Raw genomic sequence first — 23,831 nt, 5'->3', positions numbered from 1 at the left:
CCCTAAATATCACATAACCTTCATCCATAAACATTCACAGACAAGTTGGATAATGCACCTTTTCTGCTGTGCACACTCACTCCCAATTATCCCCCTTTGATTTACTTCCCAGAAAACATGCAAAGGTTCATGTAGCTGTTAAAAGCAGAAGTGTTCAATTTTGGGTCACTTTAGAATTGTGATTGGCAGCAGAAAAGCAGGTGCGCTGATGGTGTCGCTTCAGCTGCTGAAAAAGCCATTTAAGATTTTTTTTATAGTTAACATTTCTAAGCCACAGTAAAATATTTTGTTTATGCTACCTACATGTTTTCACAAACACAACTGTTGCGAAGTATATCCTGCATTCTTGCTATACACTACAGGTGTCCACAAGGCATCAGGTTTAGCCTCTTGATCATTTCAGCTGGCATTCTATCCATGCAATATTATCCAGAAACACCTCCTAGTGCTATTTTGCATTATTTATTCCCTTCCTTTAATACAAGTTTGGTATTTTGCAAGAAAGGATTCCCAACACAAAAAACACTAGAAACACAGTCAAAGCAACAGTATTTAGCAGCAGAGCTTTCTATACAATTAATGGCTATTGTAATCAGACTACATTTATCCATTCTATAGTTCAACTGTATCTTGGAAGTTTGTTGTGCTTAGGATACTGGCAGCCTTTTAATCACAGCATCTGAAATGCCATCTAGTCCTTTACAAATTGTTTCTGACTAGACTGAAGCTGACTAGTATCTTCCCTCTCTAACACTACCACCTCCCAACTCGTAAGCTTAGAAAAATGCAGCTTTAAAAGAGAAAATATGGAGTGTCATTATCCATGGACAATTTTTAAGGGAGTCCCAATACAGTTTCCTGTATTCACAGAAGAATGGACTAGATGACTGAGCTCCTTTCACACTTCGATTCTACAACACACACTGCATATGTACCTGCAATTCAGGGTAACATCATGCATCTAATCTAGTGGGCTAGTCCACAAAAGCTTGTGCCATCAGGATGTCAGTCTTTGAGGGCTCAACAAGATTGTATTTTCCTGCAGCTATCCCTTTGTTAGGTGACAAGTTAGTTAATAGTGCACAACACCTTATAGGTGTGATGTGTCAAATATGTACACCCAGATTACCATACATAGCCTATCATTTTGCAGTTTGTCCCATTGCACCAAGATGACTCAACAGCAGTGCCAACTGAAAAAATAGGTGTGAATAGTCTCTACCAAATTAGTCTTAACTGTCAAATCCTAATGGTCAAAATAGATGTACTATCGCAGTCACACTTTTAGAAATCCAGACACTTTAGAATGCTTGCTAAAGTATTAAAACAATTTAAAAAGGAATTATTAGCATTCCTTATATACTGCATCCTTAGTGCACAGAACCAACAGCACAGCACATTTTGGCTACACCACTTTCTCCAGAGAATAAAATGAGAAGGCCGGCTGGGTTTTCTTCCTGACATGCTACTTGAGGGGCAGAGCACTGCTTTGCAAACTATCACCACAAGCCCCGCAGCTGCTCTTTTTCCATCTTTAATTTTAAACGGGAACCAAGTTCAGCCCAATGCCTGCTTCTCCCAGGAAAACAGAGAAGAAGCTGGTCTCAGATCAGAGACTGGGCTTTTATACAGCGCACACCCTTCAGAAACCTCCAGCATGGAAACCGAAGTCTTTGCCGCCAAAAGGAAGTGGCTCTACCTGCTGGGAGGGAGGCACCTCAGGAAATCCTGTCTGAGCAGCGCCAGCCATTTCTCCGCTTTCCCAGGATTAGGCTCGGGCCCGTTTACGGTTCAATGCGAGCCCGGGGACGGGGGTAGTTTGTAGATGGTGGAGACACCATTAATTGGGGCGGGGGAAGAGAGCATGCAAATACCCGTTGCCTGGGCGTCCCTCCTCCTCCCAACCGGCGTGCTTTACAACAGTACTTAAGAGACCGTGAAGTGAAGGGGGGGGCTCTAGACAGCGTAGGGGTCCTCCTTTGCGGGCGGTAGGCTAAGAGCCGAGCTGGTTTCAAAGCTCGCAGGGTGCAACAAGCCGGCAGGTACCCGCCCCGGGAGGGTCGGGTTGGGCGGCTCCTCCCCACAGCCTCCCTCCACGCTGGGCTCCCGGGGGCTCGTCGGCGCCTCAGGAAGACGCTCAGCAGCAGAGCCGCGCCCACCTCGTCCGCCCACCCGCTCGCTACTCTAGCGGAGCGGCAACTCGACGGGGCACCCACTGCCAGGCGCTTTGCCCCCACTTCTGCCTTCCTCACGCCGGGAGGAATTAAGACACCTCCCCGCAGCTGCGAACAGACGAGCTGGTTTGAGTTTGCCCCCAAAACCTTGAGCCGTAACCCCTAGGCACAAGAGGTGCCCGGACGGCTGGGTTGAAACGAAGTACCAAGCCCGACTAAAGAGGTCCGAGGATGCAGAAACTGAGCTGCTTCCCTCAGGCAGCCTGCAGCCCGTAAGCGCTGCTCTCGCCACACGCGGAAGCCCGCCCGCCCGCCTAGGCGTCCCCGTTCTTTTGCCCAGCCCCGACGGGCGCGCCACAAGCTCACCGATGGAGACCAGCTTGATGTTCTCCTTCTCCAGGAACTCGAGCGCCACGGACACGTTCTCCAGCTGCATCTGCCGGAAGGTGGGTCGCTGGTGGTACTTGCGGTACATGCGCTTCTGGCTCAGCACCTCCAGCAGCGCGATGAGGCGCAGCCCGTCGCTCAGGTCGAACTGCAGGTTACCGATGCGCTTGTTCACGCAGCGGAGGTGCTCGTTGCACCAGCGGGTGAAGGTGTTCTGCTGGATCCGCTTCCAGGGCGCGTCCTCGGCCAGGTCCTTCTCGGTCACCGGCATGGCTGCGGCGGGGTCGCCTTCGAGGTCGCTGCGGCCCAAGGGAGGAGGAGGAGGAGAAGGAAGGTGGTGGAGGAGATGTTGCTGGTGCTGTTGCTGCTGCTCCTGCCACTGAGGCTGCAAGCTGCTGCTGCTGCTGCTGCCGCCGCCGCTCCAGTCACTGCGAGCAGCCTGGCCCCGCGCCTGCGTGCTCATGTCGAGGCCGCCGCCCCGCCTCCTCCTGGCGGTAATGAGCGGGCAGGCCGACCAACCCGCCCGCCGAGGCTGGTTTGCTGGCTCCCTCCCTCGCGCTGCTGCTTCTGGGTCGCAGCCAAGTGTACAAGCGGCGAAACCTACAGGGGAAGAGAAGGAACAGCGCCGTTAGCTTGGCAACCCCAGCCGCCCGGCTCCACCAGCCCAGCGTCGCCTCCGGAGCGCACACGTGCTCGCCTCCAAACAATCCTGCAGAGAGGAACTATTGCGCGCCGTCTGCGCCTGGAGATGTTATATATACCCCGCGGCGGCCAAGGGATTGGACCTCAGCCAGGGAGGGGGCGGAGCACGCGGAGCGGCACAACTGCTGGGGGGGGGGAGTGGAAAACGCTGCCCCCCACCCCCGTCGGAGGCGCTGCGCACACCGCATGACAGCCCCCTTCCATTGCACTCCTGGTTTTGTCGGGCCCGTGAAACCTCCTACTGCCGCCCAGTTTTAACTTTTTTCCTTTGGGATGCCCAGATTCAAATCTCTTCCACCAATAACACTTGCGTGAAAGAAATGTCAAATAATATTGGGGCACAGGCACCTTAAAGATTACCAGCGGGAAGGTAAACGGCGTTTCCGTGTGCGGCTCTGGCTCGCCAGAGCAGCGATGTCACGCTGGCCACGTGACCCGGAAGTGTCTCCGGACAGCGCTGGCCCCTGGCCTCTTAAGTGAGATGGGCGCACAACCCCAGAGTCTGTCAAGACTGGCCCGTACGGGCAGGGGTACCTTTACCTTTACCTTTAATCTATGGAAGCTTTGCCATAAGGTATTTGTTAGGCTTTTAAGTTTCAGGTTTATGGCACCACCTATATGGGGTGTGTTCCTGCAACACAGTAGTGTAGTGGTGAATGCCAGGACTAAGGCCTGGTGGGAGGCCAGGGTTCAAATTCCCACTCGGCCACAAAGCACACCGAATAACCTTGGGCCAGCCACTATCTCTTAGCCTATCCTACCTCACAGGGTTGTTGTGAGGATAAAATGTGGGGAGAAACCAGCCTTGAGGTCCTTTCAGGAAAGGGGGGGACATACTGTACATGTAATTCTGAATAAGAAAAAAGACTTGTTTCTGTCTGTGGAAGTTGTATCTGCTGAAATCACTTCACAACTATGCAACTGTGAGACCAGAGGAGCACATGTTCTCTTTTGAATTTTTTGGTTCTCCATCTTCTTCTGCTGTTGCTTTTAAAGCTAAACAACAGCAACAAAAGAGTAGTGGTGCCAGCCCCCCAAGGTCACGACAGGATGCCGTGACAGCCACCTGTTCGGATGGCTTTAAAAGAGGACCGGCCAAATTCATGGCCATCGGTGGCTATGTTCTACCTCCCATGCCAGAGGCAGGGAACATAAGAAAAGCAGGGCTTTCCTTGTAGTCTCATGCATGTAGGATCAACATCAGAGAACAGCACTGTTAGGCTCACATCCAAGTAAGGGCCCACAGCTAAACCCCATGGCTTCCTTTGTCAATTTTGGCACGGAGGTGAGGCCTGCTTGAGGAGGTAGGCCCACTGGGGGCATCTTGCCCAAGAGGTCTTCCCCAAGAATATGGAAGCAGTGATGAATCACAGCACAATCCACTTTCATCCACAAGCCATCACTTTAAGGTCAGTGTCGAGAGGGTAAATTTCCTTTAAGACTGAGGTCTCCAAACATGGCACCTGTAGGCACCCTGGCACCCTCAGGCAAGGCCCACTGCTCCTCTCAATTTGTGTGTATGTGTTTTAGGAGGCTTTTCAGTGCTGTTTTCAGGTGGTTGCCTGCTGTTTCTTTGCTTGTTTTTTATTTCTTTTGGGGAGAGTCGGTCATTGTCACTCTTTCACAAATAAGGTTCTGAAGCATTGTCAGATTTCGTTGTGTGGAATGTGTGTTTTCTGCTGCCCAGAGCAATTCATTGGGGTTTTTTCTAAATGTGCCCCCAAAAGGTTGTGCACTCCTGCTTTAAGATATGATGAGCTGGAAGCCACCAAGTAGTGAGGAGGTGTGGCCAGCTGCAGAAAGGGCGTGGGAGAGAACAAGCTGGAAAATCAGTCAAGGTGGAAGCCTCCTGTTTTAAATCATAAAAATGTCACTAGCTTACAACAGTTTCTAGCCTTCTAGAACAGTCTCTAACACCCAGTGGTCTACACAAGTGAATACCAATCCTACATGGGCTTGGACCACCCCCCCTCCGGTGCTTTAACAACTTTGTGACTAGGAGAAGTTCAGTGGGAAAGCGTTGACTTTCATTTCTGCCTGGAATGAATAAGAAGCTGCCTTATACCAAGATGGCCCTTTGGCCCATCTAGCTCATGATTGGTCACACTGATTGGCAGCAGCTCTCCAGGGTTTCAGGCCTGGGTTTCCCACTCCTCCTTGGAGATGCAAGGGATTGAATCTGGGAACTTCTTCATACTCAACCACTGAGCTACAAACCCTTCCCCTGTTAATAGGAAATGTGTATAGGATCAGCCTGCCCCACCCCAGGAAAAATACCCACCCCAGGAAAATATCTGAGGATGCTCATGTGAGAGAGAGAGGGAAGGCTGCACTAGAAAGAAAGAGGGATGGGGCGGGAGAAGTTAAAAGAAGTGGAAATAAACTATCTCTTTGTAGACTTTTGCTGTACTTCTCAGTTAGCAGGCTTCTTATTTTTTTACCCAAATGCTCACTTAGACACTTAAATATATTAATCTACCTGTATTTATGTTCTGACTGTTCTTCAATTTCCTATCCTCCAGGACTCTCACCACAAGAATTCTGGCTGTGGGCTTGGTCCTTTTTGAGCTTGTTCTGCATTCGGATTTATTGGTAAGGGCGACTGGCTTTTTGAATCATGAGCTCAGATTCCTCTTCTTTCAGAAACGTCCTCTGTATGGTTGGGTTAGTCACAAAAGCACTGTGTATCTGACTGTGGCTATTTGCTCAACCACAACACAGGAAAGAAGAGCTATGTGCCATAAATGTAACTGGCACATCCCCAAGATAACGAATGTATACATCATAGCACACAGCTAAGTGGCCTGTGCCACAAACAGCACATGTCACGTTAGGGGAGGCATGGCGGAAAGGACTCCAGCAGCCCCCATCTGCAGTGTCTTTTGGTGTGCTTCCAGAAGCCCTTCCCTGAGATTTAAAGGGAATATGTCATACTTGGATAATTCCTTTCCTGTCATCATGATAGTTAGGAACAGTAATTGCATTTCCTAGCCAGCCATTGAAATGCCACGAAGAGCAATGCCTGTGAGTTGCCCTCTGAGCTGATGCCAAGTCCAATGTATTTATGGGGACAGAGGGGTTGGGAGACCAAGCAATGTGTTTTGGGTCATGGAGGAAACCAACTTTAGTGCAATGTTGTGGATATTTCATAGATTCCCATTGGCACTGTGAGAATGACACATTCTCCTGCCTTTCCAGTTTGATTCAAGGTGGAGTGTTTGTTGCAAACTTACAGCGCCTTGCCCCTCATCCTGATTTGGCGCCACAGCACAATGGCTTGCTGCCGAGATGGGAAGGAAGGGAGAAGCAGATTCCAAACTAATGCAAATGTCAGAGTTGCTTGGAAGACTTGTCAGCCATGGAAAGAGCTATGATCGGAGCAAGCCTGGCAGGAAGGTTCATGTTCCCAGCAGTCGCTGGAAAACAGGGTTCATCAGTGGATGAACTGTAGCATTGTCTCTTATTGTGGCCAGGATGCTGCCCAACCATGCCTACTCAGGAGTAAACCCTACTAAATTCAGTGAGTCTTACTCCCGGGTAAGTGGGATTAGGATTGGGGCCTTAGCCATCACCAGCAGTGAAGGACTTGCAGGTACCGGAGAACTTTAATTGCCTGCCAGACTAGCTGTGACATTTAGTGGTGGAAGAGCCACTGTTAACTCTCAGAAACAAGCCCCAGTGATAGTTGGGGTCATCTTATGGTTCCCTGCTCCAGATTCCAATAACTCCAGAGCAGTTATGGGTAGTGCCTGAATTTAAACTTTACTTTTGCTATTGTCCTAAAAGTAAAAGTATTTTAAGGTGGGATTTTTGTTTTGTTTTAAGTATGAATAACCTACTAAGGGGCTGGCCCACCCATTCGATAAACTGAGCACAGTAAATGGCTTATAGGCAACTATGCAACTAGCTGCCAGCTGCAACTCATGACTACGCATGGCCTTTTGATACTTCGGCTGGTTGTTCTGGTTCTTCCTATAAAGGGGGAAATAACTGCTTTTATAGTTATACTGTTGTTAGGAGGGATGTTTGGTGTGGGCTGCTGGTAACCAGCATTATGAAACATTAACACAAAACACCCAAGACTTGAGATGGAATCAGCAAGTAAAAGTAAATAAAGTTTCTTTTAACCACCTACTTAGTAAAAAGTTTTTGATCTGATAACAGTAGAAAGTATGTATGTCATAGGAGCTATAGCATCTACCTGCCACTGATTTCAAATATCTAGATTTTATGCTTAGCTTTTGCATCTGTTCTCACAATTTTTTCTGAATCTGTGTATGTTTGATATTTTTATTTAACTGGATTAACCTGTATGTTCCTTGGAGGAGCATCCATCCATAGACTGCCATTGTGGAAGAGTCCCTCCAACTTATCATTATATTGATACACTTAAGCTGTGCACAAACTTCCGTTTACTCTGCATTCACTGATTTGGGAAGTGGTATACGCACGGTGATAGCCACAATTCATATCTATGCTAGATTTTTTTTGAAATGCTATGTTTTGATGTGTTTTCCGCCAAACCAGCTTTAATCCAAATTGAGAAAAAGAACGACATAGCTGTGTTTCAAGCCAATAACATGTACATAGCGACAGAGCAGCGGTAACCAACATGGTGCCAACCAGATGTTATTGGTATACCACCTCCATCATCCCTGGCCAATGGCAATGCTAGCTGTGGCTGATGGAAGTTTTACAGACTACAGTTCCCATCATCCTGGACCACTGGTCCTGCTAGCTAGGGATCATGGGAGTTATAAGCCACAAACATCTGGAGGGCCGAGTTTGAGGAAGCCTGCACTAGAGGTACGTACCTGGTTAAGCTAAAGATTTTGATGGCCATCAGAATGTTGTACTATGACCTGGTAGACCAGGGTTCAAATTCACACACAGCCATGAAGCTCACTGGGGGACTAGGGTCAGTCACTGCCTCTAAGCCTAACATAGCTCACAGGGTTGTTGTGAGGATAAACTGGGGAGTTGGAGAACAATGTGCACCACTTTGAGCTCCTTGGAGGAAACGTGGTATATTTATTTCCAAATAAATAACTAACCTAATGTGTCTTCGCTTTATGGGCAGAGGCTTGCTGTTGTCCAATGGAGACAGCACTCCCACGGGATCTGGAATGCCATGATTGTAACTCAGCTATGATCTCACTGGTCAGCTGTGGGAAAATTGCTTTCTTTCAGAATCAGTTCCCCATTTGTAAGCTAGGAATAATAATGGCCTACCAAATAGACAGCTTATCCATGGAGTGTAGAAGTACACTCAAAGATTGCCAGATACGTGGAAGAGCCCTTGGTGCTTTCATCATGCTGGCAGAGGAATCCAGTGCCCAGAAAGGGAATATGTACTTTCTGGTGTACCCACTGAAAATTCCTGTCCAGGTTCCCCTGAATCTGAGCAACAGCCCTGTGAATGTTCAGGGGCTGGTGAATGGAAGGAAAAAAGGAATGCCTTATAAAGTCATGATGCTGTCTACAACCTGAATGCTTGCCCTTTGGTTTGCAATCTCTTTTGCAAGGTGGACTCACTGGCTACTTTTGTCAGTTCCTCCTTGGTATTCTGCTTATAAGGTAGCTACTTAAAGGTTTTAATTTTGGACAAAGATCAATTAGAAAGGAATCATACCTTGTAACATTGATAAGACAGATGCTATGTTCTAAAACGAACCATCTCTAATTCTTTCTTCCTTTAATTCATTAAATTAAATTTATTTAATTCATTCTTAATAGGCCTTACAGGAACAGAAGAAGGTTCTCATACTGAGTCAGACCATTGGTCCATCTAAGCTTAGTATTGTCAACTCTGATTGGCTGTGCCTCTCCGGGGTTTCAGAAAGGAATAGGGGGGGTTGAACCTGGGACCTTCTGCATTCAAAGCATGTGCTTTATTACTGAACTATGGTCCTTCTACTCCACCAAGAAAAGAAAAGAAAAGAAAAGAAAAATACGTCCCAAAGTATGCCTGGAAAATGAAAAGCAAACTGGGAATCAGTGGAGTTTTTTATTTTTTTACTTTTGTATAATGCTGGTGAGATACATTCCAAGCAGACAATACTGCATTCTGGTCCTGGCTGCCACATTTTGAACCTATTGTTGATTCTGAGCAATCTTCAAGGACATGCATAATGTCTTGCAGTAGTCAAGTCTGGTTGTAAATATGACCTCCACCTCTTAACAGCACAAGGCTATTCACATTTACTTGGAAACTCTGTGTTCAGTGGGGCTATGTTCAAGGGAGAAGTGTACATAACACTGCAGCCTAATAGTTTCTCCCTTTTAGCAATGCTATTCAAATATACAAAGGGAAGGCTGTTTTCTCATATCTGCTATGATCCCCATGCCCCCAAAATATATACAGTGATACCTCAGGTTACATACGCTTCAGGTTACATACGCTTCAGGTTATAGACTCCGCTAACCCAGAAATAGTACCTCGGGTTAAGAACTTTGCTTCAGAATGAGAATAGAAATCGTGCTCCGGTGGCATGGCAGCAGAAGGAGACCCCATTAGCTAAAGTGGTGCTTCAGGTTAAGAACAGTCTCAGGTTAAGAGCGGACCTCTGGAACGAATTAAGTACTTAACCAGAGGTACCACTGTAATTGACTGAGATTATTCCATAGTGCAAGTACGCTAAAGATGCTTCAGAATAGTAACTAAGTGGTGGTTAGATACCACTCCAAATGTCTGGTTCACAACTGCCTTCCAAGTGCTATTTTGACTCATGTTTTCTGCATGGTTGGTGAATATGTTTTATATACAATCAGCTTCAGATCTAGGTACATATTTAAGTCAATCAAGGGTCATTTTCCTCTGTGTGGATATCTGCTTTTTTGCAGATCAAAGTGAGGGCTGAAGCAATGTAGGTGGCAGCTCTCTGGCCCCTCTGCTTCACAGAGATGTGTGGGACCTCCCGTGAGTAGATATACATAGGATGCTGCAGTCGTAATCACAGAATGATTTTGTAGCTGCTTTGAGATTCGGGAAGGAAGGGGGAGGGTGAATACCTACCCTTGCCATAAGGCAGAGACAGGCCAAGTGCTTTATCCATGATCTTTAGCTGAGACTATCTAGGGGGCCAGGATTCAGCCCCCAAAGCTGGCCGCGAGTATCATTAACGTTTGCTTGTAAAGTGAATTTGAATGCTTATTAACATCGAGCACATGTTCCAAGTTTTGTTTTCATCAGGAGACACTGAAAGAAAACATACGTTGGAAACATGCGTCCAAATTTGCTGGAAGATCTTCTTCGTACTGTATATTATTACAAGTGAACTAGAGCACAGGGAAAGATCTTGGCTGTGTATTTAATGAGCAAATGTTTGTATATGTGTGTACATTACACACACATGTACTTCCACACTATCGTCAACATCAGATCCTGTTTCTTTTTGTTTGACTTCTACAGCAAACACAGGGAAGGGAAGTTTCCTTGCCCATCCTTACGTATTGCACGGTTTTAGATGGATATCCAGAGGGCATTTTCCAATATGGTCTTCCCACTTCTTCCTTGAAACAATGATAGGGAGATATGCTTTTTTAAATTACTAAACACCCCCCTCCTGCCAAAAGATAGCAACTGGGGCAGGTTTGCTTGTCAATAGCATCGTTCTTCTATAGCCCTGTTGATTGGCTATCAAAAAGCTGTTCAGAGCCTTGTGGATCAAGGCTGTTGAATGTCCTGCTGGCATTTATTTATAGATTCATATGGCTGGAGGGGACCTCCAGTGCTGTTGAATTGTATTCATTTCTCTGAGGCAGGATTCACTAAACATAAATCATCTCAGTGGGAAACATTTACCTGGCTTCTTGTTTTTAAAAAAGCCCTGCAAGAGGAGAAATATACATTTTGAACAGTCAAAATGTTGTTCAGCCGTCCTTTCACTATCATTCCTTAAAAGAAGGTCAACCATATGGTCAGAGAATGGCATCATGTGAGCAACCCAGGGCTTTGCATGCCCAGCTTCTAGCACCCTCTCAATAGTAACAGACCTTCCAATGCTCCTCAGATGAAAATAGGTACATTTCTCACTCTCCTCCCCAACTGAACCTCCTCAGCTCCCCATTTTTTGTCTCCTGCCCCCACAGAGCATTTCCTATCACAAGAAGGGTGATAGCCACTACAGCAATAGAACATATGCCCTCTACTGTCTTGAGAAAACCCCCTAATCCAGATTTGATTTTATTCTTTGGTAGATTTACAAAAAAAGAAAAATACACTGCAATAAAAAAAAATTTAAAGGGGCAAGATTTAACATGGGTGCTCAAAGCATGTTGTTGTTGTTTTAAAAAAAGACAAGCAAGACTCCTTGCTCTCTGCTCCTGCAGCCATGCCCTCTGCCTGCCCCTCAAAGCCTGCGTGTCACTCGATGCTGGGCCTCAGCAGCAGCAACCTCTGCTCCTCCTTGCCCTCTCTCCAGCAGCTGCTACGGGCTGCTCAAAGGAGGAGGCCAAGAGTGGCAGCCATGGAGAGGCAACAAAATGCTCCATCGCAGCCACCACTGCTGTCACCACTGCTCAGGCAAGCATCAGCTCATTCTCCCTGAGCTTGGGAGCAGCGCCGCTGATGGGAAAAATAGGGACATTCTGGGATCAAATCAGAAGCCAGGGTACTTTTCATTATTCCAGGGCTGTCCCTGGAAAACAGGGACACTTGGAGGGTGTGTAAGAAGAGCTCTGGCCTTCAGCCTTTGTGCAGCCTAGCCCACATTGCAGGCCTTCCCATAAGCCACAAACCCCACCCCATCTCTGTCTCTGGTTCCAGCTCATGAGAGATAATATTTACTCCAGGCCTTATTCCCTGGCCTTCCCTGGTCCTGCCTGACAAAGGTATGCAAAACCACATGCAAGCCAATCCTTTAAAGTAAACAACACTAAATAGGCAACCATCGATCTACGTTTGTTTTCTTAAAATCATTGGCTTTATAGATCTTAATCTTCTCCTATTAACCAAAGTTGTGGAGGTGCCAAAAGAAAGCCTTGAACTAGATCCGGAAAACCTAATGCACCAAAATGCTTGCCAGTTTCCATGCTTACCTATGTTACTTATGTCCTATTCTTTTTTTTAAAATAATCTTACAAGAGAAGTAACTTTTTCCATACAAGGAACATGAACTGGGTACTACATGGCTGGTGTTCGCAAACGCCTACTTATGTGGTCACTTCCAGGTCACGATTTAGTTAAGCCTGGTTACTAGTCCCTCCTACTTGTGGGGAACAAGTAGTTGTTTGCAAGCCCCTAGCATGTAGCACCCACGTTATGTTCATCTAATGAAAAATGCCGTTTCCCCCAATTCAGGATATTTTGATAGCACAAGTCTGATACCATATAATCAATATGATTGTATATTGGGGAGCTCCTGGTGTGGGGTGAAAAAAAAGTACAAAAAATACCTTTATCCAAAATTGAAAAGCTTGCACCTTTGATGTCTGGTGCTCATTCGAACTATAGGGCGGAAGCCAGGGAGGCCAACCAGCAGGTGGCACCAGAGCCAATGATAGGTGGTCCCAACTAATTCTGGTTTCCTTCCCATCCTCCTCCCTGCTAAGTTCTATAAAGGAAACAATGAGACTAAGGAGGAGGCTGACAACTAGTGCTCCATACCCCTCATATTGCTGGTTGTAAGGAGGCAGGTTTGTGGGGGCCGCCTGCGGGCAGACTTGGTGGGACAGTGCCCCACAAAGCATCCACTGGCTTCTATACTAATGCCATAGTTAGATCTCGGCAAGAAAAGTGTTGTGTATTGAGTCAAAGGATTTTATATCTGTATTATTATTGTCTGTATTTGCATTAGGGTAAAGTAACTGCCTTTTGGTTCTAGAGGGTACAGCTACTATTGGTTCATTTAAGCTGCTGTATTTGGATCCTTTGTCTTATTGGTTTCCTCCAAAAGGCAGGACTGTGTTTGCATGATATTGTCCCTCCAAAATGTATCCTTTCTAGCTAGTTCCCTGTCCCTATAAATGTAGCTCTCCTCTCCTCAGGTCTCAGTCTTGTTTGCTTTAATAAAGAAGTGTTACTAGAGAACTGTCTCCAGCGTATTATGTCAAGAGAGCTGAAATCACAAACCCCACGTCACAACAAAAAGCTTCTCTGCTGGAGACCTTTTTGGGTTTTTTCCTGAGGATAATAACAATTTCATTGTCATTATTTCATCAAGGAGTGGTTTTGCAGCTTTGCTTCCAACGGAAGAAGGGTGTGGGAGAGACAACTATTGCTGGTGTTCACTGATACTAGTAAAACGAGAGTGTATGGTTGCGGCTGACTAATGCAGCCTTGAGGTTTGCTTCATGCTAACCAGCTTTTATCATAATCTTATGTGCTTGTATATTTCTGAAGACCTCCATATTGCAGAGTGCTTGCAGAACAGCCCTGGGGCAAGAAAGATCCAGTGCATACTTGGATCAATCCCCAAACATCCTGCATTTTGCAGCAAGAGCTCACCATGATCTTGGGAGATAAAGCAATTGAGATTAATATTAAAATGCTAATGTAACATCTGCAAAAGTTTTAGGAGACTGAGAACTGGTTGCAGCTAAAGATATTGGTCTTTGTTCTACTGGCCAGGCAAACAAACAAAAATCCAGTTTCCCTCATGCATTTTACATAGCTGTGCTTGGCGAATATAGTTTCGACATGTATAGCAGCAAAAGATGCACATTAAAAAATATTGCACAGCATCTACACAGCAGGAATAAACAATTAGTTTATGAAGAGGCATTCTGCTTTGAAGAGGCATCTAATGTCAGTAGCAATGATTTGTACAGAAGAAGAGATGGCATTTGTCTCCTTTATTCTTTTTCTTTTTTTAAAGACCTCCCTGGATGATCCAACGTGCAGAGAAAGGTTTGTGCCTCATTTTTTTCCGCGGCTTGTGGGCAGGCAGCCTGGGTATGGCCTTTGAAACAACTGGGGCAAAAAAGAATAATGTTGCAACCAGATGTTTTTGGAAAATTAGCACTTGATTTAAAATATTTATAAGTTTGCAGCCACGTAAGAATCTTGTGTAAACATGAGGCCTGTTTGTATGTTTCAACAAAAGCACATGAATCACAACAAGCTACAGAGTTCAAGTAATTGACACATTTGGTACTTTAGCATACACTTCTAAGTCATTTTGTACCTGGGAGGTACATATTGCTAAATATCCATTTTCCGCATTCAGGAACTATAGTATTGGGGAAAGATAACAATTTGCTATTAGGTAGGTAGGTAAATAGATGATAGATAAATAGATGATGATAGATAGATGATAGATGATAGATAGATAGATAGATAGATAGAGATAGATGACAATTAGCTGTCAAGTGGCTGAGATCAATAGATCGAAACTTATTGTTTCGATCAATAGATCAAAACAGGGAAACTTACAACCCAGCCTTAAACATACATTAAATCAGAAGTCAACCCACTTCTGTTGGAGCTATTCCAAGTAAATGTTAAGACTCTTCATATCAATGCAACTCTAATTACAGTCTTTCTATTACACCCCAACTCCCAAACAAAACAAAAATCACCCTAGGTTTTGGACTTTCTTGAGACTGCAGCTTAAAGCTGCGATGGGAAACTTGTGGCCTGTCAAATGGCATTGGACTTGAACTCCCATCAGCCCCAGCCAGCATGACCAATGGTTAGAAAGAATGGGAGCTGAATTTCAGCCTCATCCAGAAGGCCTTAGGTCCCTCCTTCCTGGCTTAAGGCATGCTATGAAGAGAAACACGGCTGAGAAACTTGGCCAGTCTCGGATTTACATCCTCTTTGTCCTGTACGTTGGTGCCCTTAGCCAAAGCAGAGAACAGAACCAATCACACAAAAGGTGGACATCAAGAGATCTACATTGCAACTGCAGCCTCTGAATAACAAATAATTTTGCCCAAGCTGTGAATGTTTAAACGAAATACCTACACTTCTCTATTTGTTTTGCTTTGTCATTTTTCAGACTCTGAGACAGAAACAAGTATAGAATATTGGCCCTGGTCTTCCTTTAGACATCTGGAGGGCCTTTTACAGGGCAGGGACGTTCAATCAAAGCTATCCTGGGTGGCCGCTGCTCAATAACCTACAAACCAAAACACATATGCACACATTATTTTCCACAGGCTTTCTTAAAGCCAATGCGTGCAGGTACATCGACTCCTTATTGAATCTGCATGCTCCTTCCTAGTGTTATCAAACTCTACATGAATACTTTTTGCAGCAGTCAGCTCCAATTCCTTTGATTAGGCTGGCTTTTTGTTGTAGTTTAAGCTGCCAAAATCACAGAAATGGTTGCCATGTGCTCTACTTGTGTCCAGCCTGGTTTACTAGGAATATAAGAAGCTGCCTTGAAGTAAGTCAGGTCAATCTCACTAAGTATTGTCTACACTGACTGGCAGTGACTTTCTCAGGTTTCAGATGGGTCTCTCCTAACCCCACTTGGAGTTGCCAGGATTGAACCTGGAGACCTCCTAAGACCTCGGCTGCTTAGCTGCAGACCTTTCCCTGCAATGAACTTTGGATGCTCTGTCCTATACATGAGAAGAATTGCATGGAGAGCTTGCTTGTGCAAACTAGTCCCAGAAATGCTCTCATACATACAATGCGCCCCCATCTTGTTCATCCAGAGACTGGTGAAAGGCGCCGAGACTTCTGGGTGGGTCACAAATTGTACAAACCTGGCATAGTGGAACATATAGTATTTTAGATTCCAACTTCCATTGGGAATGTCAAAGTGATTCACAAGGTGTTATTGCTTTTTAATGACAGAGAAAATCCATACTTTTTCTAACTCAGAGATTTTCATCCAAATTTATTTCCAGCACCATTGTCTGTCCTTGTATGCTTAAAGCAAACACAGAAATGCTTTTCTCCTTATACCTAGCATCTTGCAGGATTGAGCCCTACTGGGTAATTGCTATGAGCTAAGGGAGGCAGAGTTAGATCTCCAGATAGATCACAAGGGCCAGTGGAGAGAGAGGGTAGTCAACATTATTCCAATGGATTAGAGACCAGATTTTAAAAACGGAAGACTTCTGTTCAACACTTGCCTCTACCATTGTTATACCATGTGGCAGAGGAGAAACAAGATTGCCTTTCATCTCTGTTTAGCAATCTTCACAATGGAGATAATAAATCACAGTCATCTTAGTGAATTGCTCTAAGTTCAGTGGATAAAAAGCATTGGCCATAAACTAGACAAAAGGTCATGGGTGGTGAAGAAGCCAGTGTATTTATCAGCACTATAAGGCTCACTGCGCTTATTTTGTAGCTTGGTGTCCCTCCTCTTGCGCTGGTAAGACGGCAGGTGACTGATCATGGAAATTGGGGGCCCATCCTATTATGCATGTCCAGCTGACAGCAACAAAACAAAAAACTCCAATTACAATACAGATGCATTTTAATTCAAACTGAGTTCTGCTTAAGCAGTACTGAATTAATTGCTATGGAGTCATGCAGGAGGCATCTTGCACAAGCCTCCTAGTGAAATAAATCATACAGTATTTTATGTACTTAGGCTTCTTTCCCCCTCCCGGTGAAGACTGAAACAGAGAGAGAAGTAAAGACCGCACAAATGTTAACAAGCAAATATTGTCACTGAGGCTGCACTCCTCAAATCAATTATCTGAGAATAATCATATTTAAATTGGTTGGCTACTCTGCAAATGAGCAGTTTGAAGTCTGCAGTTTAAATTGCATGCTTAACACAGTTACTCATAGCTAGGCCTTTTCACAGAAGAAGTTTGATCTTGGGTGAATTATTTAACCGGCTGGTTGCATGTTCATGCTGCACTCCTAAAAGAATAATATCTTGTTCAAGCCACCAGTCCAAACAGACCAAATGCGTGGGTGCAGAGAGGAATATGATTATGGCTTCAGGCTCCACCCGCAACCTCCACATACGAAAATGAGTCAATGAATATGGAGGTTACAGGTGGAGTCTACTGATAACAACATTGTCTGCATGCATAGCACAGCATTCTTACTGAAATCAGTTGAATGGCTTTTCAAACAAACATGCATATAGAACCAGGTTGCATTGCATCAGTTGTTTATTATATTTATTATTTAAATTATATACCATTTATATGCCCAAACGGCCTTGAGGCACTTTACAACTATGCGTTCAATTGTAAAATCCATACATAATTAAAATACACAATGATTCCACCGGAGCATAAAACACCCTTAATTAAAATAGACAATAAAACAAGGCAGCTAAAAAGCATGACAATTAAAGTGGTTAAAATCCCTGCATCTCAATGCTGGGGGGACAGCTGCTCTCGCTAAAATTTCTGACTGCCATTCGGGTGGCCAGATGAAAAAGAAGACAGGGCTTCTTTAACAATTATGCAGAAGGGGTTTTCAGCAGGTGTCGCTTGTCATGCAGCACGGCCAATTCAACCCCACAAAGCTGCACCTGCTGATATTCCCTTTCCTGCGTAAATATTAAAGGTGCAGGAGACCTGTCCTTCCTCGACACAACCCAACCCGCGCACCCAAATTGTCACACAACGAGGCTTGCGAGGGGGGGGGGAGGTGGCAGCTGTGTTGTAGCTTCTCTTGTCATGCAGTGGGAAAAGCTTCATTGGCCAATATCTGCATAAGGTGTGAAAGATACAGAAATGGGGCCAGTGAGAAGATGGCAGCTTTTCTAGGAAAGCCCTCGTTCAGTGGTAGAGCATACAGAAGATCTCAGGATCAATCCCAAACATCTGCACAAGTTTTAGAAGACATCTGAAGGCAGCCCTGAAGTACAGTGGTACCTCGGGTTAAGTACTTAATTCGTTCCAGAAGTCCGTTCTTAACCTGAAACTGTTCTTAACCTGAAGCACCACTTTAGCTAATGGGGCCTCCTGCTGCTGCCGTGCCACCGGAGCATGATTTCTGTTCTCATCCTGAAGCAAAGTTCTTAACCCAAGGTATTATTTCTGGGTTAGCAGAGTCTGTAACCTGAAGCGTATGTAACCTGAAGCGTATGTAACCTGAAGCATATGTAACCCGAGGTACCACTATATCGGGAAGTTTTTAATGTTAGATGTTTTATTATGTGTTTATATGTGCTGTAAGCTGCCCAGAGTGGCTTGGGAAGCCCAGCTAGATGGGCGAGGTATGCATGATAAAATTATTGTTATTGTTATTATCTGCAGGTAGGACTGGATTTGAATCCCTAGAGAGCCACTGCTTGTTTATATAGATAACACTAAGCTAAGTAGATCAATGGATGACTCAGTCTTAAGTCACCCTCCTGTGTCCCAAAAGCTGCTTGGGGGTACTGAAAACTCTGTGGCTCATGGGTGTGGCAGACAACACGGGTTCAGAATAGCCAAGAGTATTAGAGAACATAAACCAAAAAAGGGGCGCCTTTGTCCTGTTTGTCCTGTCTTATGGTACCTGCTGCCTCTTTGCTTCATCGTCAACCAACAGAAGAAAGTAAGAAAGAAATGTCTCCTTCAAGAAGGGCCGAATATGAGCCCTAACTTGCAGTACTTGCCAGGCAGGTCAGACCTGAGGGAAAAGGCCCTGAGGCTGTAGTTAATGATAATAAAGCAATAGAGCAATAAAGGAGGAGGAAGCATCTTCGCAAGCCTGGCAGGCACCTGCTTTCACCACAGAGACATAGATCCACTTCCCAGGGTGCCGTGCAGAAGTCTTGGGCCGCAGCTGGGGCCAAGGGGTTTTCTCAGTAAGGATAATATTAGCACACAGGGGGATTTGGGGAGATGCAGCAGTGATAAAAACTGCATGTTCTGAAATGGAGATGAGAGTTGCTCTGTGGCTGGACCTTAGGTCTTGCTTGTAGTACAGGGTGGGGATTCAGTTCTACCCAATTTTTACTTGCTGACACAATGCGTGAACGGAGGAGGAACGGCCATCTTCCAAAATCTGCACCTTTCCAGATTTCACAGTACAGTTCTCTAGCCAAGTAGTGTCCTCAAAAATGTATACACTAGGGGTAATTGTGTATTTATTAGTGGAAATAAAATGGCAAAACACATCAGGCAAGGTAAAATTGCTTTGCAAAAATGTGAACATTGAGTGAAATTGCATTCAAAAATGTGTATATTTTGCACTAAAATGATGAGAGCAGGGGGGTGGGTCACAAACTTGTGTGGAAATGTGAACTAAAGATTGGGAAAATTATAAAGCGAGAGAAATGAAAATTGATAGTTTTGTCCATCCCTGGTTTGTAGGCAGATGGCCTGAGGTTCAATCCTTGGCATTTCCAGTCTAAAGGAGTTAGAGGGCTGGCACTTGTTTATGTGCAGTGGGTACAACTCACGAGTATAAGGAAGTTCAACAAGGCAGCGTGGTGTAGTGGCTAGAGTGTCAGACTAGAACCTGAAAGACCAGGGTTCAAATCAAATCCCTGCTTGGCCATGAAGCTCACGGGGTGACCTTGGTTCAGTTGCCACCGCTCAGCCTAACCTACCTCACAGGGTTGTTGTTGGGACTAAATGGGGAAAGACTGTGCGCTACCATGAGGTCTGTTAAGTTGTGCGTTGACATAGCAGACGACACAGCGATTTCTCCAAAGCAGCTCTTTATTTTGTAAGCTGGAACAGAACTAACTGAGCTCAGTCAGCCTGCTTATATAGAGCTACAGAACAATGTAACTGTTGCCATTTTCTAAAACTATCCAATCACTGAACGTCACTTTTCGATCCTTCATTTGCATAACTATCTACAGTATCCCCCTGCTGGCCCAGGGTGAGTTTGCACCCAAGAAAGTATTAACAGAACCTAGTACCCACATGTGTGATGTGGCAGGCTAATTTAGGGAAAGGGGGGCTTTGTGTTGCTATGAAAGAGAGATTCTTCTTGATCAACTGCAAATCATCCAGCAATCTGCCAGTAGTTCCAATTTACCTTCTGCCCACTGCCTGGCTTAACTAATTTCCAGCAGCAGACTGGGAATAATTTGGTTTAGTGCACTGTTCTTACAACTTCAGCAAACTACTGTATATTATTGTGTCACCAGGGCTTTACAAGGGTGGGGAGAGAGATTAAACCATAACAGGTAGAGCTGTGTTTTATGTTGTTCCAGCTCCTTCATGGGCAAATTCCTTGCCACCCCACCTATCAAGCTGTGAGTAGAATCAATATGACCCATTAGCCAGAGAGAATGAATAGGATCCCAAAGCAGTTTGTTTGTTTGTTTGTTTGTTTGTTTGTTTGTTTGTTTGTTTGTTTGTACCCTGCCTTGTTCCCTGATGGGACTCAGTTGCTTTTCCTTGCAGCTTTACTGTGTGTCCATTATTGCCTGTCCCCAGTTCATCTGGTGACTATATGAATATCTAAGAGACCTGCAGGAGAAAATGAAAAGATGAATGTTTGCATTGGTGGTTCTGCACTCTTCACCTACCCATTGATTACTTTTATGAAATGGGCTGAAAGCTTGTTGCGTTGTCATAACCAACCAACTAATTCCAACAGATAGTGGAAAGTAGATCATCAGTCAAGGAGGCGAGCAGAACAGGAATGGGAAGGTGCAGTTTGCTGGTAAACGTCTCTTTTGGCCTGAGCACAGTAAGAATGATTGTGAGAGACCTCGGTTGTGATAATGAGACAGGGCTTGTAAAGCAACTTCTACACCAACCGACTACCACAGATTTGAGGAGTAGTCATAAGATTACAAAATTTGACCCTCTGAGCAAGGAAAGGAAGGAAAACATTTCATTCTGTTTGGATGACTAAATATATGTCATCGTTAAGAATTGCCATAGTTCCCATTAAAATAAATGATACATTTCAGTGCCGAATGAGGAGTTCGTGGTGTGTGTTTTGGACTAAAGTTGAACGAAAGAACCAATATTCATTACTATAAACAGCAATATTCCCTTAATGGAGGATGTTAAAAAGCCAGGATGCAGAGGCCTTACAGAAACAACACTGGTGCCACCTACCGCCTGCAAATAAAACTAGCAAGGGGTTTGTTAGTTAAAACCAAGCATTCAAATACTAGTGGCAATCTTTACAGCCCAGAAAATCGTGGGCTGTGTGTTCTTTCAGGAGCAGCTCTTCATTACCTTGCTGGGAGGGCTGTCCTCTAAATACTTTCTTTTCAGTAAAATCTGTGGGTGGCACCATTATTATGGGAAAGGTTGTCCAGTGAAGTATGCGATGCAACACCCCCAATGTATTTTTTATTGCCAGTTTTTAAAAAATGTAATATTACATTTCCATCTCGTTTCTAATACAGTGGTACCTCAGGTTAAGAACTTAATTCATTCTTAACCTGAAACTGTTCTCAACCTGAGGTACCACTATAGCTAATGGGGCCTCCCGCTGCCGCTGCGCCGCCGCTGCACTATTGCTGTTCTCATCCTGAAGCAAAGTTCTTAACCCGAGGTACTATTTCTGGGTTAGCGGAGGCTGTAACCTGAAGCGTCTGTAACCTGAGGTAGGACTGTACTCAGAAGCACTGCTGCAATAGTTTTGCGTATTTGCCCTGTGTGTTATGTCAATCCCATCTAAACTCGGAGGGCGGGGGAAAGAGGCACAGGATTAAACCAGCTCAATGTATTCAGGGCTGTTCTTTTGAATGCTGTGCAAAGGTGCTTTCTTATACCGGGCTCCGTACATATGCCCCATAGAACTTGTATCTCGGAGGCTCCAGGTTTTAGGGGCTCTTGGGCAAGGTATCTTCAGCGGAGTCTCCTCTCTGTTGGGCCCCATCTGCTCTCCACAGAACTGCCCTTGGCTTCCCCTCCCACTCTCTGCTCAATGCACACAACTTCCCAGAGGAAGAGCACAAGGAAAGTCTTTGTTGTTGCCTAGGGATGAGGGAGAAATGTCATTCGGTTTGCAATTCAGTGCAAAACTATCTGATTTGCACTTCCCAAAACAATACGCGATCCCGCATGCCAAATTCGCACTTCTCTTAGTTTTGCAGTGCAGTTCTCCAACCAAATGATGTGCGGGGAAATCTGGATATTAGGGGAAAGTGTGCCTATATTTGTGGAAATGCATTATATTACAGCAAGCTGCATGGCAAAATGTGTCTGTTAGGAGAAATGTGCACTTGGATGCTGATGAATTCTTGTGAGGTCTTTATTTTTTTAAAAAAAGTGAACTGCATTTAAGAATAGATAAAATGAGAAACGGAGAGAAAATGGAATTGACAGGGTTGTCCATCCCTGCCCTTGTCATTGCCTTCCTTCTCACTCTGGCCATTCCATGCATGCATGCTTGCAGTGGGGAAACTGGCAGCATCCACAATATTGCAGCGGATGAACACACAGCATCCCAAAGGTTGAAGAGGAGGCAGGGTTAGGAGGCTCTAGAGAGCGGTCCTCACATGGGTGCAGACCTTGGCAAGCACCTAACAATCTTCACCCGTGACACCAGCCCTGCACTGTCATGGCATTTTCATAAGCAACAGTAAACATCCTTTTAGGAGAAACTGGTTACTTGCAAATGGGGCGGCTGCAGGACAAAATTTGGAAAAGAGGCATAAAAAAAAATCATTATATATTCTGGGTCCTAAGAAGTTAAGCGGGGAATGTTAGAAGCTCCCACATGGATTTGATCTTAAGGTACTTCCAGATGTTGCCTTTCCCAGTAATGGTAGCGACAACACAGTCGGTTCAACAGGAAGCACCCCTATGTTTGCTTTGCATTCAAATTGCAGATAGAGGAAGCACAGAAACAGACGGACGTTTCCCTTGTGAAAGCAGGTCTATCATAAGATTGGGTCAATAAACTTCTGGGGAGCCTGTGCTGCGTATCAGTCGATCAGCACTAATCGAAGGTGGAGAATTAGGCAAGAGCATTTGTGAACATTCTCCTCTAATGCTCCAGGCATGCGATTATGTCATTGAAAAACCCACTCACCTTACAATTGCCTCATCGCCCTTCTGCTGTGAGGAAACACTAGAATGTCCTCACAGACGGCAGAGGGGGAAGTGTGTTGTTGAGAGTGAGGCACAGAAAACTGCTGAGAAGCCTTTTTCAACAGGAAGATAGGCACGTCTCTGCCACAATGGGCTATTGAAACGAGGTTACAATGACATTCCACATGACCCAGAAAGCAGGGGTAGAGGAACCTGAAACTCTGTGTTGTGGGAGAAGCCCAGGGAGCAAGCGATTCTCTAAGAATAACTGAGATTTAGCATAACATGGAGCATGAAGACACGGTGTGTTTCTTTTCATTTGTTGTGTTTTTGTATCCCGTCAGCCAAGTTGCTCAGAGTGACCTTTTATTTTTGTTCTATTTTTATTTTCACAAAATGTGGTCCAGACCACCTATAAAGCATGCATGATATATCCACATATTAAACAGATGAAATAGAAATAAGAACATATATAGAATTCTCCAAAGATCCTTTACTTAGAATTTTGGCATGCTCGGGTTTGGACTTTGGTACTGGTGGAAAAGTTGACTTCTCAACTTTAAGCAGCCAAATGGGAATCAAATCTGTTGTCTTTTTATGCAATGTGGCAGCAGTTTAGCACCTTTATACATCCATGAGGTCCAGACCTTTAAGAAGTCCATATCCCCTCGCCCACATGGGGGACTGTGGAGAGACTTATTAGACTAACACAGTAGTGGCATGCTCACTTTCTTCCCTTTTGGTACAGAACAA

General features: G+C 44.9%; 1 protein-coding gene and 1 long non-coding RNA gene across 7 annotated transcripts in view; one reads left to right on the top strand and one right to left on the bottom strand.

Annotated features, from left to right (window-relative positions):
* Positions 1 to 3,342, bottom strand: part of FLNB (filamin B) — an 86,523-nt gene extending 83,181 nt beyond the window's left edge. The window contains exons 1-2 of one of the 5 annotated variants that reach the window (XM_083727109.1): positions 3,103 to 3,342; positions 2,541 to 3,049 (exon numbers count right to left, since the gene is read on the bottom strand). In XM_083727109.1, coding sequence (XP_083583235.1) covers positions 2,541 to 3,024 — 484 coding nt within the window. In that variant the 5' untranslated portion in view covers positions 3,025 to 3,049; positions 3,103 to 3,342. Of the gene's footprint in view, positions 1 to 2,540; positions 3,050 to 3,102 lie in introns of those variants that run through there. The other 4 variants (XM_083727108.1, XM_083727110.1, XM_083727106.1 and 1 more) reach the window with 4 other exon arrangements.
* LOC310839045 lies at positions 3,288 to 7,393 on the top strand. Of its 2 annotated transcripts, XR_014561308.1 has the most exons (3): positions 3,288 to 3,379; positions 5,786 to 5,855; positions 6,462 to 7,393. It is a non-coding gene; the product is annotated as an uncharacterized lncRNA (long non-coding RNA). The 2 variants fall into 2 exon arrangements; XR_014561309.1 differs by having other exon boundaries at positions 5,786 to 7,393.
* The last annotated feature ends 16,438 nt before the right edge of the window (positions 7,394 to 23,831 follow it).

Source organism: Podarcis gaigeae, assembly GCF_964106915.1.
Source record: "Podarcis gaigeae genome assembly, chromosome: 2".
Classification (NCBI taxonomy): Eukaryota; Metazoa; Chordata; class Lepidosauria; order Squamata; family Lacertidae; genus Podarcis; species Podarcis gaigeae.
Note: the sequence above shows the minus strand (reverse complement) of the source record. Positions and strands in the feature narration are given on the sequence as shown.